A 16,047-nucleotide genomic window follows, 5' to 3' on the forward strand; every position below is an offset into this window, starting at 1 on the left:
AATTGTTACATTTACGCATTTTTATAAGTTGTGTGATTCCAGTTGCGACATATTGATATTTTAGTCATAAGCTACTAAGATTTTGCCTTTGTGACTGGTACAATTTTACCTTTTTGACATTTAAAGCAAGCTACTGGTATTTGCACATTGAAATCTTCTCACAAAATGCGTGGGTAGGAATAGCTTTTATTTAATGGTACTTCATTGTAGATAACAGCTTCATCTGTAAAACCAAAAGACCCATATTAACATTGTCTGTTGGGTCCAGTGAACTACGTGAACAGCAAGGGCACAACTGTAAGCTGGTGGATGATTGAACTGACACTTGAAAATTTAGGTAATATGTGGGAACAGTTACGTTTTTATTTTATTAAATATGCAAATGACAGTATCATAAATTTTATTTTAAATTTGGTTTAAGAACATTACAGTTCAGCTTTTTGTATTTGTGAACAGGTAGAGTGCTAATGGTTGACTATGCTATACACTGACGGGAACATACATTTTTTTTTAAATGGATGTTACAGAAACTGAGGTATTGGCTATGTACAAATCACAAACTTTTGCAATATTCAAACAACAAAAGTTTATATGAACATGCACACTTGACAACAAGCAAAACAGAAAGTTTTCCATGAAGAAATAATTTTTTTTAAAAATACATTTGTAGTAGTTTATATTGTTCATCATTGAATATATCTTTAGACAGTATATGGCATGATGGAATTCATTGTAATTTAGATTTAAACATGCTTTGAGTTGTCAAAATTATTGTACAGTTATTAATAACTTATCAACATATAAATAGTTCATATTCACAGAAAGACAGCTGCACTTTGTACTTATGCACACATTTATTGTCCTGTGCTACCTCTTCCAGAAAGCGGCTGCTTTCTGGAAGTTGGTGCTGTGTTCTCTTGAGGCAGTAATAGCAGATCCAGAGTGAGTTTTTGCCATTTCACCTGTGACAGGAGAACGGTTCCCAGCACTGGCCATCTGCTGGAATGCTGTCACCTTGCTCTTAACGGTGCCACTGCAGGAGTTCCTCCTGCTGCTGCTGCTTACCACCTCAAGGTGCACTCCAGAATCTGCAGAATTCTGGTGCTTCAGGCTGGCTGTCTTCTTGTTACAGCTGGAGGGCATGGAGGCTGTGGAAGAATAATTAAAATCATTAATGTCACAATCATCATCCTTGTTATCATCTCCCATAGCAAATTTTAAGTTCTTAACAGGTGTTACACTATTTGTCAGGGACAGTGCAATTTCGGTATTATTTTCAGATTCCTCTGTTCCGTCCATTGCAATATTGTCTATTTTCTCAGAGAGAACTTCCAGACATTCAACATTTTTGGTCACAAAACTATCTGTTGAGTGCTCTCCTGCAGTTTTGCTGCTTCTAGCTGCACAAGTACTCTCATTGTCAGTTTCACTACCTGTGTTACCTTCCTCTTCTTCCTCGTGTTCTTCAGTGACAGCTAGACAACGAGACCCCGCTGCATAGGGTACACTGACAGAGCAGTCACTTATACCACTGTCACTGCGCTCACTGAAGGCTCGAGGCCGCCGATTGTTGGATCCTGCGGCAGCAACTACTGCTACCTCATCCGGTCCTGAAAGGCTGGGTCGAGGTGAGCTTCCACCTCCACTAGCTGTCGAATTGCGTCTCGTTGCAGCTGACAAGGTAGCCATTCGACCCAGAGCACGAATTGCATTGCCTGTTTTCTATATAGGTGTAAGTGAAAACACACACAGCATGCATTAGTAATAAAAACACACATGCACAAACAAAACATTAGCAAATTTGTCTTTAAAATATTTGTCATTATTTGTCACTGTGTGTCTCAACTGACCCCTGTAGCTACACGGGACATTATTCTCTCGCTTCCTCTCACTGTCTTATTCCCTTGCCATCAAATTTCATTTCTCTCTTCTTAAGGAAAAGAGAGTGCTCATGGAAAGAATTGTCTCTATCTGGCCAAAAGTCTTTATTTCAGTTTTGATGTGATGGCTAACAATTGTTGGAAATGTATGATGTGGGAAGACTTACTGGAATTAGTGCAGCAAAGAGTTCTTGCTTCATTTTTAGCCAATTATGGAATAGAGGACAAAGGGTATCAGTATTAGAATTAGCAGTAGATATCCACTAGAATCACACAATTATTCATTTCCTGACATTGAAGGAAAAAACTCATCTTGCAGTATGAGAAGGTTTCTGTTCCTTTATGAAGCAAGACATGAATTCTTCACTGACACTGAGTGAAAGTAATGCGTTTGATAAAAAAAGAACATTTACCAAATCTTGTTCTCAAGCTCACAAAACTGTAGCATGTCACTGATGTTAGTATTTCATGTGTTCCTAATGCCTTTGTGTATGAACAACAGAAAAGGATATTACAGATATACAGCATAAATTTTATAGGTCTGATTATTTGTATGAATGTCCAGGTGTGTCATGATGTGGTTATAACTTCAGGAAATGTTTCAACTAATTATCCTGTCCCAAATTTTAAAAAAGCAGGTAAGATTCATGCTTGGAAACTACAACGTTACTGTAATTTTATTTAGAGTTTATGTACTATTTATCATTAATGCAAGGATCAAAAATTCATTAGTTACCTACACTGTAAAAGGCTTGCATTGTTAAAATAATCAAACAGTTTTGCTCAAGACAAATGTCATTTTATAATGCCTCTGCTTAGATTTTATACTGATTGCTAAAATGTATTTACACACACTAAACAGTGCAGTGATAGTAAGGTGATCCATCTCAAGTTCAGCATTTATTAGATACTGCTGATAACTACACTTCCTTTTTTGATATCCCATTTTGCTTTGAGGCAGATCTGGGCAGTGAATCTCTACACTAATGTTTCAATAAATTATACTGAATTATTCATTTCAAAAGGCGTAACAATTCATCAGTGTAACAAATCTGATGTGCTAAATCTATTTCGTGTTTGTGAACCAAAACATAAGTAATATGTGGGGGAGGGGGGACAAAGCAGTAGTATTACACACATTGCGTATCATATCCATCACACAAACACGTCACTGCACAAACTAAGAGTGCCTATTGGAAAATGCATTGTTAAATCTTTCACACATGTTCAGGTCACAGAAAATGACTAAAATAGCTACTGACCTGCCACTTGCGCCGTATAATGAATTTCTTAAGTTTATCAGTACACAGCCTGACACAGCTGATTGCATCTGTCATCTGTGTTAACCAGCGATGTTGCAGACACTGTTCAGCAGTCAACCTTTTCCTGATGACAGATAGGAGAAAAACAACATTTAAAATGAAAGATTATGAATGACAAAACCAAATATTAGTATATTTCTCTCATATTTTCAGTTTTTTAAGGGTTATCTGCAGATAGACTAGTGGGTAGGGAGACGAGAGGTGTAGAGCTAAGCGTGTTGCACATGGTGTCACAAGTTACAAAATAGCATATTTAAAGTTTTGTGCAGATTAATTGGTTGAGAGACATCAAAGATCAACTTAGCCAGTATTGAGGATCTTACTACCAAGAAGGGGAGACAAGTAATTTATTGCAATATAAAACTATTAATGAAATCAAACAGTGGAAAACCCAGGATGGAAAAATGACAATGTTATGAAAAAGAAGAGTTTCCTACATCCATTGTTTACAACATTAGTAGATCAGTACATGCCATGCCTCACTGCAACTCTTCCTTTTTTGTGTTGATATGTTTCTTGATAATTTGTTTAACATTCAATATATACACATACTATTTCTGTTTTGCTCTCCTCATGCTTGTTTTCTAGAGATTTGGCATTAATATTTGTCAAGTTAGTTTTTTCTTCCTATGGACAGTATCAGTAAAGTTTTGTTCCTTGATTACTTGAAACATTTTGGATTTTTATCTATTCAGCTCACACTTACAGTGCAGCTAAGCACCTCTAGCCTGCAATCCATGTACACTGTAATGCGGCATAGTCCAAATGAATACTAGAAAGCAGTTTTCCCTTTACACTCAAAAGTTTATAATGTTTCTGTTTTCTGTAAAAGTAAATTTTAGTACTGTTATTATCTGTCTTGTTTCCATGCAATATCATTATATCCCACAATTGCAGTACAAAATGCCAAAACTGATTAAGTTTTATTTAATTTCCACCAATTCTTGTTAGGGATTAATTTACTGATTCAAGATTTATGTTGCAATAATTTAAGCTTTTCTAAAAAAGTTATCTAATTCCTTAATTGCATCCATTTGGCAGTTAGTAATCATTTGCTGTTATTCTGAATATTTTTGCTGTGAAGGTATCCACTGTTCTCAGCCAAAATGAGAAACAAATATAGTGTTGGAGCAACCTTGTTCTGCACCTTTTTTTACAGTAGCTTTTTTTTTACTTTGTACCACCATACTTCTATTTTTGTGTACATACAATATCATTGTTCTGTTTTTCAAGCAGCATACATGACTTTCAAGATCATTTAACAGTTTATTCCAAGCAACAGTACCAAATGTCTTTTCTAAGTCAATAAATGCCATATTTATATCCCCCTGTTTAGGCTTAAATAGTTCTCTAGGACATCCTGAGTGAGAAAGTTCACATCCCGTTGCCATCATTATACAATTATCACTCCAACGTATGTAAAAGTCACTAGTATATGGTATGTGCATGCATACTTAGTCTTTTTACAGAACTTTAACCATAAGTCACTGTAATGGTGGCTTGAAAATTTTGAGAAAATATATGGGAGGCTGTGATTAAAAGCATTGTGATGATGGAAGTGTATAATTTGCTTACAACTTTCCAAACTTAACTGCTGTTGGGCCAGAAATGAAAATTCTTAGTACTTAAGTCAGTGGTCATGCTATTCTTTTGGTGTAATGTAACTGGATAAATAAAAACTCCACACAGCAGCAGCAGCAAGGAGGAAAAAAATACAAAGGTTAAGGAAATTCACAAACTTTCAGTGTCAGTGACTGCTCCTTTTGGCAGAAAGGTTTAAGGTGGAGGAAGAGGACTGATGAAGTTTAGGAAATGGGGATAGTTATGGAAATGTCACCCTGAACCCTGGGTCAGTGGAGACTTACTGGACAGGATGAGATGGAAAGACTGATTATTGTGGACTACACCAGTCGAGATTTGAGAACCCAAGAGATTCAAGGTGGAAAGTAGGATAATAAGGAAGACAGATTACCGATAAAACTGCTGTGTCATCTGAACAAGACACAGCCAGGGCAAAAGCACCACAGGTGCAAAGGTGTGAGCTGATGCCAGTGCCACAGGAACTCGCCACTTGTGCAAGTTCCACCAGTGCCACGGGTGGCACTGAAGGTGAGATATGTACTTTGCCTTGGCCAATTGCCACCTGCGTACAATCTGCCAATGACTGGATGACAACAGACAGACGCCTACTTGGAAGATAGAAAAGAGCAGCTCTAGCCCACTTGGATATAGATCATCATCCAGTGCTGAAAGACAGGGAATGACATCTAGTGAACTCTTAGATGTGAACAGACAGTTACTGTAAATTACATTTGCTATTTACTGTGAAGTTTACCTACAATTATTTGCATTTAGCCATAGAGGTCCTTTTTGTGCTATATTACATGCACTGTTGCAGACTTCATTATTCCACTAGTTACAAAGATAAATAAACCTTTTAACTCATTTGTGTGACTTCGTTACTAATTTGTTGGAGTGCTGTAGAACCTTCATTCTTCTAGCCTGTTACCTGTCCCTGGGGCACAGCTGTGTGATAGTGGCAGGGAGAAATTGTCTTAGCAGTGCACAGCACCAGAAGCCATTTCATAACTCACAAACTCTGCCTGCCATAACAGCAGTGGCAACTCTGCCTCCACAGCAGTAGCGACGAGGCCTTTACAAAACTGGCAACGAGGGTTTACAAAAGAAACATCGTGGAAGAGTCAATAGGAAGTGCATTGTATGTGGTACAGATGGGGGAAGTGGGGAAAAATAGACAGGTCAAAGTAAAGTATAGAAAATGAAAAAGTAATGAAGAAGTGAATTGTTACTGGGAATAAATGCTGAGACTGAAGAAATTAACATAAATTAAGGCCAAGTGGGTAATGAGAACCAAGGACATGTAATACCAATTCCTTTTGCAGAGCTCTGAGAAGCTAGTGTCTGGGGGAAAATCTGGATGGCACATGTGGTGAAATAGGCACAGAGGTCACAACTGTTGATTTGGAGTAAGCTCTTTAACAGGCTGTGTATTGGCAACATATGCCATCTGTATCCATTCATCCTGAGTAATGACTTGGTGGCAGTTATACGAAAGTAAAAGTACAAAGGTGTTTTACATAACAGCTGGTACACAACATGCGATTTCACAGGTGGCTCTCCCTTCGATAGTATATGTTCTGGCATGAGGGTTGATAGGGCAAGTCCTACAGAAGGAACAGTCACAGGGGTGGGACCATAGGGTATAGAAATTAATGTAGGAGCAGCATAGGGTCTGACCACAAAATTGCAATGATTGGGGGAGGGAGGGGGCATGAAACTGTACAGTTCAGAAAGAGACCCTGTACATGGGTATAATAATAAAAAAGAAAAAAAGGGAGGTGGCATCACTGGTGACAAGCAAGATGTGTGATGGGTGTGGAATGGGCATAGATTTCAGAGAATCTAGGAAATGGTTGGTGTCTTTAATACTGGAAGGAAGTCTTTGTACCATAGGTTGCAGGTGTGTGTCAGTTAAGTGGTGTTCAGAGGTCAGTATGTGCTTTGACACCAACAGCTGTAGGACAGGCAGGGTGGTTGGGTTTGGGGATCTTAGGAAGAAGGTAAAAGGTGGAGGTGTGTGTGGGACATCCTTCTTGCTCACCTTAATCAACTTTTCAGTATTATCCTGGGCTTCAATGTATTAATCAGCTACTTTGAATAGCCTATGACTTTCTCAAATCTGAAATGAGGTCCATTATGCTCAACATTTTGCCCATGGCCCCATTAATAGCTTTTTGTCCTCCTCCTCCTCCTTCTCCTCCTCCTCCCCCCCCGTGCCCACGCAGTCTCCTGGTCAGACCCTAAGCTGCTCCTGCATCCATTTCCATACCCCTACAGCTCCTTCCCCACTATAAGACTTGTTCTATGCACTTTCCTACCTCCACCTATACCAGTTCTGTAAATGGTGAAACACATACTACCAAAGGGAGAGCCACCTGTGAATATTTTACTTTAGTATGACTACCACTTTAGGATGAATGACTATAGACAGATGATGTACACTTGCAACACAAAATAACCTGTTGCATAGCTTACTCTACAACACCACAGTCATGACCTCTGTGCCTGTTCCACCACATGGGCCATCTGGATTCTCCTCCCAGACACTAGTTTCTCAGAACTCTGCAAATGGGAATTGGTATTACAACATGTCCTTTGTTCTCACCACTCACCTGGTCTTAATATACATTAATTTCCCGATCTCAACATCACTGCTCAGTAATTATTCATTTCTTCACACCCTTTTAGTTTTCTTAATCTTATTTTCTAACTTGCCTATTTTTCTCCACCTCCCTCATCATAGCTGTCCATTCTTATTAACTCTTGCATGATGTTTTGTCAGTAATCTGTCTTCCTTATTACTATGTCTTCCACCTTTAAGCTCTCAGGTTCTCATATCTTGTCTAGTGCAGTCTTCAACAATTGGGCTTCCCTTGTCATTCTGTCCAGTAAGTCTCTGCTGACCCAAAGATTTGGGTGACTTTTCTGTAGATAACCCCATTTTCTCAACTTTGCCAGTCATTTTCCTTTATCCCTCTTCCTTCCCCTTCAAACTTTCTTCCAAAAGGAGGAGCCACTGGCTCTGAAAGCTTGCAAATTTTCTTAATCTATGTATGTGCTTTTCTCTGCTGCCACTCGGTGGGTAGATTTTTTTATCTATGCTGTTACATTGTATTTTCAAAAATTTATTATTTTCATTCAAAAAAGGATTATTTTGAATGATATGTTTTTTGTATGATGCTATAGAAGCTGGAACCTAATATTACTAGTTGCATGTGTGGCCATTGGCATAGTTTTAATTATAACTAAGCAAGAAAATTTGACAGACTGCATCCCTTGAAGCCTCAGTCTGCAACAGTGCATAATCATTTTTCCATCATGAACAGTGATAACATCTGGAATTTGACTTTGGATCAGTGAGTAATATCTACAGTAATATAACTCATAGCTACTTTTCAACATTAAGTGTCACATTAAGAAAGCAGCAAAGTTTTAAGTCCTGCCTTTTTGTAAGATTTTTCTCACCATTACATTTCAACAAGGGAATGCCTTGTCAAATGATGCTCAGAAACCCTATGTGACATTTATAGCTCAATAAAACTGCCACCTCAGCCAACCAACATGTCAGATATATCAGCAACTGTGCAAGTATCATTTATAGTGTATCATCAAATCACCTGTCTAATGTCAAAGCCTCACATGATTTTCAGTAAGAATGAATTATGGAGTGACTTCGGTAATCTAAATATTTAATTTAGTCCAGTAATTTCCACTGAGCATAAATGAACCATAGTTTAAAAAACTAATTTGATGGCAATGGTTTATCATATTTAACCAAAATTAACAGTTAGAAGAGCAAAGTTTAACGATTTGTGTGTTGAAAGGTACTATTAAGTTTTTGCTGCACTATTAACAAATGCTCAGTGGTTTGTGTGTTATTACTCACTCTTTTCTCTTTACTAGAAGTTCACTGATGAAATCTTTGGCATCCTGAGAAATTGCATCAAAAGCTTCATCATCAAAATCATAATCTGCTCTCGTTATATTGGCAAATGTCTCTATGTCATTGTCACCCATGAATGGTGACAAGCCGGACAGCCTGTGAACAATCCATATGTTATGAACACAACATCGTTTCTAAAGGTATTCCAACATCAATTAACACATGCACAATTTTTAACAGCAAATTAACCAAAACACTTGATTCAATATCATTTCTCCTACAGCTTATGTAAATCATGTCAAACCTTAATACACATGAGTTACTATAACAAATTGAGACCACTGATTACTCACAGGACGTAGCAGATAACGCCAACAGACCACATATCTGATTCAAAACCAATGGGCTCATAATTTATAATTTCTGGTGGTATGAATTCAGGGGTGCCAAACAGAACTCTCTCTGGTTTCCCTGGTGTCAAGATTCTTGCAAGACCAAAATCGATCAGCTTGATCTGGTGAGATGTACGTGTACGGCACATGATGTTTTCTGGCTGCAAATTCCAATATTGTATTAAATTACTTAGATTATACTTACAACAACAATTATAATCTAAGACAGTAGTATGCTAGTAAGATATGAAGTATGGTATTTATGCAGTGCTCCGAAATTTAACTTTTAGATATTTCCTTCATTTTAAATTTCCTTTCCTGTAGCTTAATCTGTCTTCTTACTTAAGAAATTAAAGTTGGAAAATTTAACAGGCTGTCATTTGAGGCCTTCTCTATTTGCAGTAGTTCATGAAATAATACTGAACATTGTGTAGTAAATTGTTTTTGTCAGTACCTGGTATGTAAAAGTTTACTACCTACAGTGAGATATACATAGCTTTGTGTTAATCAGGGTGAACTATAAGAACATCTATCTAGAATGCAGATGAATCAAATGAATTTGCTTACCTTCAGATCAAGATGTGCAACAGAATTCTGGTGCATATACTGGACTCCCTCGCATATTTGACGCATAAAGAGCACACAGTCTCTTTCAGTTAATGTGAAGTCATCTGCGACTACTCTCTCAAACAGCTCGCCTCCAGATATACTGAAAATTCAAGAGAATAAATTTAAGATGAAATCTAACCGCAGAAATTCAGGATGGGGGGACGGGGGCTGAAGAATCTTGGGATGGAAAACATTGGTCTAAAGAAACTACTTTAAATTTTACTGACAATAACAGCACACAGTTCTGCCCATTCAAGACCACCAGAAGCAGAAGTCCTCATTGGCAAAGTGTTTCTCAATTTCTCGTATAAACTGTCAGTTTGCATCAAAACTTTTCTTCTTATGCATGGACAGCAACTGAGAGTAATCTTTATTTAAATTACTTAGGCAGCTGTGCTTAGAGATATAAACAGTCTCTGCATGGAAACTCCATTAGCAGTAGAGATTTGACTGGAGTAATGTGAAACAATGGGCAAGTATCCCCATACTACAACCCATCAAGTAAGATGTTACTTTGTGCAGAGTATATATACAGAAAGAGGAAGCTGGTTTAGTAGCATGGCAAAACAAAATAGTTCACCAAGTGTAATGTTTAAAAGAAATTTGCTGCCACCTCATTACTTTTCAACTGAATGAAGATATTCCATGATCTTTATTCACTAAGAGTGTCTCACTTTTGTCCATTTTGTGTTTTACTATATTTGTAAATTCATCATAGCAAAAACTAGCTGCAAAAAATTGCCAGTAGGAGTGCAGTCTGCAAGTCTTATGATGATTTCTATAGTTTCATATTATGTAACAATGGTTTAAAACTAATTTTTATAAATATGGTCCTATAGCACTCCAAATGTATTGCCTGCCTGCATACGTATTCAATTAAGTTGCAGTATGCGTGAAGTGATGCAGTCATTGATGTTAAGTTTACAATACCTGTTACATCACTTAACTATGAAAAAGAGAAAAGAAAATAGTTTGGTAGCCATTCACACAACTAAAATCCTTGCCAACAATATTACAAAAAGGATAGATTATTAGTCATCACATAAATGTGATAAGTTGCAGACAGGCACTATGAAAAGACTGGTAAACATTTAATGTTTTGGTTAAAAAGCCTTATTCATGCAAGCACAGCTCACACATATATGGGGACTGTTTCTGGCCACTATGGCCCAACTGCAGAATATGGGCACTGTTTCTGGCCACTATGGCCCAACTGCAGACTGCAACTGCATCTGATTTGATTTGAACAGCAACCTGAAGTTGATGGTGGGGTAAGTAGGTAGCATGGGGCAGGGAGGGGGGGGGGGGAGTTACAAGTGTAGGCTGGCGGTGGGGGAAGGTGATGTGCTACCTGTGAGAGCATGCAGGTATGTGGTGGGGATAGGAGTGGAAAAGAGAGAGGGGAAAGGAGATAAACAGATGTGGGGAACACACTAGCGGGTGCATTGGCAGAATAGATGGCATGTGTAGTGCTGGAGTGGGAGCAGGAAAGAGAATAGGTAGTGGAGGACAGGGACTAGCCAAGGCTAATACCAGGGGGCTTACAGAAATGTAGGGTATGTAATAAGGAGAACGCCTACATGCACAATTCAGAAAAGCTGGTGTTTATAGAAAGGATCCGGATGGTGCAGGCTGTGAAGCAATCATTGAAGTGAAGAACATGTCAGTGAATGCTTCACGGCCTGCTCCCTCTAGATCCAACACCAGCTTTTGTAAACTGGGAAGATGGGAATTCTCCCTACAAAATATACTTTATTTCCATAACCTCCATGGCCTCAGCCTTCACTAGACTGTCCTCCACCTAGGTATCTGCTTCCCTACTCCCACTCCAGCACAACAAAGATCACCCGTTCTGCCAATACACCCATTGCCTTTACCCCTTCTCCCCTCACCCCTCTCCCTTTTCTGTTCTTCATTCCTCCTTTCTCCCCCCCCTTTCCCCTCCCCTGCATAGCCTCATCACTCTGCACCTCGCACCTAGCACATAAAAGCCTTACCCTGTCACCACCACATCTGTGTATGCTGCCACAGGCAGCACAATACCTTCCCCGATCCATACACTGGTACCCCTCCCCTCCCCTCCCCATGCCCCCCTCCCCACCCACCATCACCCACTGCAGATTGCTGCTCACATTAAATGCAGTCACACTGTCTGCAGGGTCTGTGTGTGCGTGCGCCCCATTTCCACCTGCTTTTCATGATAATGTTATTCCACTGTAGACTTCCGATTGTTTAAATTCTTTGGCACATACATTTAAGATATCATGGCATGAATCTCAAGTAATATACTCTCTTTATATGGTGGAATGTGTGCACGTGTATATGATTCAAAGTCCATGCAAGGAATCCTGTATGCATTTCTTAATAATCACTCTTAACAACAAAGCTCAGAAATATCGTTAATCATGCTATTGTATGTTAACTTCAATTACTAGCTCACTAATGATACACTGTATTGCATCAGTATGCATTGAAGGGATTATTTCACACATGGTAGTTTCAAATAGGCTAAAGGAGAGAACATATGAAGATGGCAGACGGTGAGGAACTCTTTGAATGTAGGTTGCAAAAACAAATTTGAAGGTAGTTTAAGGGATGGTGCCTGACATCCAATGGACTGAGGGTCTCGTGTTTGCTAATAGTGGTGCACAGTTTCTTTAATTTTCTTGTCAAATATTAGGCTACTCCTTAAAAGAAGACGTTGGACACACAGTGCCGTAGAACTTCTATGGGTGTCATGTGAGCAACACTGATTCAAGTCGAGAAAGTGAAGTGTTGTAATGTGCCAGCCAGGTGTCTGGAATGGAGGCTGGAAGGTGGCTCTGCATGGAGACAACAATGGCAAAAGGAGCTAATGTGTTTGGATTTGTGAGATTCGTTGGCGTGTCAACAGCAACTGTCCAAATGTCTACAAGGAATGGTATACCACCTGCAGCCACATAATATTGCTTAATAATACTGGTTGTAAAAACATCGTAACTGACAGACTGGAGACTAGTGTCACGACTTGTCAATGACAACCTGTTTCAAGCGCGACAGGAATTGCTGATGTCGCCAAATGCTGGTTCGTGTTGACCAATTTCTGTGTGACATTGAGAAGGAAACTGCAGTCAGTGAGCATCTGGAGTTGGGTACCTCACAGAAGACTATTGTGTGCAGCAGCACAAAGGTGCACGTCTTCAATGGGCCAAATAAACTGGATAGCAGCTGACAAACACACAATGTCACGGAGTCAATTTTTTTTCTTAGTGACTTATTGTTGCTCTTTTGCATATTCATGAGTAGTATGCTGCCAACACTGCTATCTTCCAAGATGATGAACGCCATATTCACAAAACTGTACACACTCCTGGTTTTGTAAATGTTCAGGCACACTTTTGTTTCTCGAATGGTGCACTAAATCACCCAATCCTGAACCAACAGAATGTTTGAAGTACTATTTGGGACAGTGGGTGAAACCTAACAATGAACATCCACGCAACTTAGCTCAATTGGATCAAAGGTGGTGACTGCAGCTGGATACGTAATACCTGACGGAACTTTTGGGTCCTCTCTGTCGCAGAATTGAGGCCATTTCCAGAGCTAGGTGTCGTTATATGGCATCATAGGCATCCATAAGGGTGAGGGGGAGGTCAAGAGTGGACGCTTATCACACTGCCTAGCCCAGCCCAGCCCTTCAGAACTGGAACAGTGTTTTTATTCATTACAGAATTTTTCCAGAATGAAATTTTCACTCTGCAGCAGAGTGTGCGCTGATTTTGAAACTTCCTGGCAGATTAAAACTGTGTGCCGGACTGAGCCTCGAACTCGGGACCTTTGCCTTTCGCGGGCAAGTACTCTACCAACTGAGCTATCCAAGCACGACTCACGCCCCGTCCTCACTGCTTTACTTTTGCCAGCACCTCGTCTCCTACCTTCGAAACTTCACAGAAGTTCTCCTGCAAAACATGCAGTTTCGCAGTTGGTAGAGCACCTGCCCGCGAAAGGCAAAGGTCTCGAGTTCGAGTCTCGGTCCGGCTTACAGTTTTAATCTGCCAGGAAGATTCAAAATCAGCTCACACTCCGCCGCAGAGTGAAAATTTCGTTCTGAAAACTTCCCCCGGGCTGTGGCTAAGCCGTGTTTCCGCAGTATCCTTTTTTCCAGTAGTGGTAGTGCTGCATGTTACGCACGAGAACTTCTGTGAAGTTTGGAAGGTAGGAGGTGAGGTACTGGCGGAAGTAAAATTGTGAGGACGGATCGTGAGTCGTGCTTGGTTAGCTCAGTTGGTAGAGCACCTGCCTGCGAAAGGCAAAGGTCCGGAGTTCGAGTCTCGGTCCGGCACACAGTTTTAATCTGCCAGGCAGTTTCATTACACGATTCTTGTACATTTCTAGAATATATTTCCTGTGATTCCCGTAAACCTCTCATTTATACAATTTTAACTTTACGTGGATTATTTCACCAACAGAATACTGTTGGCAATTGCTGCATCAATTATATAAAAAAACCTGCAATTTTCGAGTTTGCCACCGCCCACCCACCCCGGCAATTTCAAATTTTTGCAGATGCCCGTGCATGGTATTAGTATTCTCCCCCCAGAGTGTGTGTGTGTGTGGGGGGGGGGGGGGTGGAGGGACGGAGGGTGACAGTGTTTGTCCAGTATGCTTATAAACAGATGAACAGGAGTACTGCGTGCGCTTGAGAGTGAGCAGGCTACTCACTACTCGGTGACGACGACCACCTCGCGCGGCGCCTCGAAGACGGCGGCGAGGCGCAGCAGCTTGGGGTGCCTGAGGCGGCGCATGATGTCGACCTCGGCGCGCGCCTTGTCGCGGTCGGCAGCCTTCACGCAGCGCAGGAACTTGCCGGCGAAGAGGCGCTGCGAGCGCCGGTGGCGCACCAGGTGCACCACGCCGTACCGGCCCTTGCCCAGCTCCTGCAGCACCTCGTAGCCGGACGCGAAGTCGCCGCCCGCAGACACCTCCTCGGAGTCCCAGTCCTCTTCCTCCGGGACGTCTTCTTCTTCTTCCTCCAGCTTAACCCCGTCTGGAAACAACAACCAATTTGTAACGTCACATGCTCGTCCTTTCCGCTGTTGTGGACCGTAGATCGAGCTTCCAGTATCCAGGAGATGGGGAAAATTTGTGCGGTCAAGACGTATAGGACTGGTTTAAGAGTACTTTCCCAGAATGGCGGGTGTTTTCCGTAACCCGTTGTGAAGGAACTTTCTCAAAGTCCTGCTAGGATGCAGCAATCTGCAGAATAGTGCCATCAGTGGGTTCAAGAAATGCCCTTTGGAAATGCTTGACTTCTGCTTCTGAAACTGACTGAGAAAACAGCTGTGAATTAGATAATTTCATGGAACAATTCGGAGTTCGTAAGATGTAGGAATCGGCCTCGGTTCTTAGGTGAAGAAGTCCTTTCCGGAGTCATTCCTCACCAGCAAAGTTACTAATCAAATATGGAAAGAATACAAGAATCTGAAGTGCATTCTTGGATGCAGATGTGAAAAACTGAACTCATCTTCTGCTTTTTCTAGACGAGTTGTGTTTTTACTAGTGTTCATGTGCTTGGCAGACAGAGCCCTTATACAAGATCACAGAACCAGTAGCTGACAGGGATGTGGTATTTGATGAATGAAGCAGAATCAGCGAGGTTTAATTGAAGCTGGCGAATTACATTTGTATGTGGTGTTTTTCTCTGACTTTTTCCCTATTGACCCTGAACTTTTTTTTTTTTTTTTTTTTTGAAAGGAGATGCTGTCAGGAGCCAGCTGGAGGCAGTGTGTGAACAGTTAGCGAAATATTTTTTCAACTTCAGTTGTGTTTTGAAATCTTTTTGGCGTTACGTAGCTACAAGACTTCAATTATTGACTTTGGCTACTTAAAAGTTTAATCCTGTCTCGTGTATGAAATAGCCTGATGATCCTTATTCACACAGATTTGATAGTGTAGCAGTGGTAAGGATTAATCTGGGTCCATTAATAAAAACAGAATATCTGGAGCAATACATCACGTAATTTGTATTGGGCACTACGCACAAGTCATTGTATTCTGGCCACGACCGCTATTGGATCTTCACTCAACGTCCGAGGGCAGATGAAACGACTTTTCTCTCTTGATTATGACGCATATACGTGAAAAACTATGAAAAATACGACATCGAAGTTTCGTATGGCTGTTGACCTACCTACTCTGTATGGAAATGTACCATAGCTGGCAAACAATAAGCAAGTAATGCGTATCCGGAGTAGGGTGATGTTTCTAAGAACTGTCATCCGATTTAAAATTTATATAATAAATGGAAATGAACTAAACATATTCACCGTGAAAAAGTTATAACGAAACAAATCAAGGTGGAATGAACAAAGGCAAGTAATAAATCACAAATAGTTTCATTA

The 16,047-nt window shown here is 40.3% G+C and overlaps 1 protein-coding gene across 1 annotated transcript in view; it reads right to left on the reverse strand.

Annotated features, from left to right (window-relative positions):
- Positions 1 to 383: 383 nt before the first annotated feature.
- The window catches only part of LOC126480740 (myosin light chain kinase, smooth muscle-like), a 212,196-nt gene continuing 196,532 nt past the window's right edge, over positions 384 to 16,047 (reverse strand). Inside the window, exons 8-13 of the mRNA XM_050104010.1 lie at positions 14,369 to 14,693; positions 9,626 to 9,767; positions 9,020 to 9,219; positions 8,670 to 8,822; positions 3,143 to 3,266; positions 384 to 1,148 (exon numbers count right to left, since the gene is read on the reverse strand). Of these exons, the coding sequence (XP_049959967.1) occupies positions 1,107 to 1,148; positions 3,143 to 3,266; positions 8,670 to 8,822; positions 9,020 to 9,219; positions 9,626 to 9,767; positions 14,369 to 14,693 (986 nt within the window). The 3' untranslated portion in view covers positions 384 to 1,106. The remainder of the gene's footprint in view (positions 1,149 to 3,142; positions 3,267 to 8,669; positions 8,823 to 9,019; positions 9,220 to 9,625; positions 9,768 to 14,368; positions 14,694 to 16,047) is intronic.

The sequence above is a fragment of the Schistocerca serialis genome, chromosome 5 (assembly GCF_023864345.2).
Source record: "Schistocerca serialis cubense isolate TAMUIC-IGC-003099 chromosome 5, iqSchSeri2.2, whole genome shotgun sequence".
In the NCBI taxonomy this organism is placed as follows: Eukaryota; Metazoa; Arthropoda; class Insecta; order Orthoptera; family Acrididae; genus Schistocerca; species Schistocerca serialis.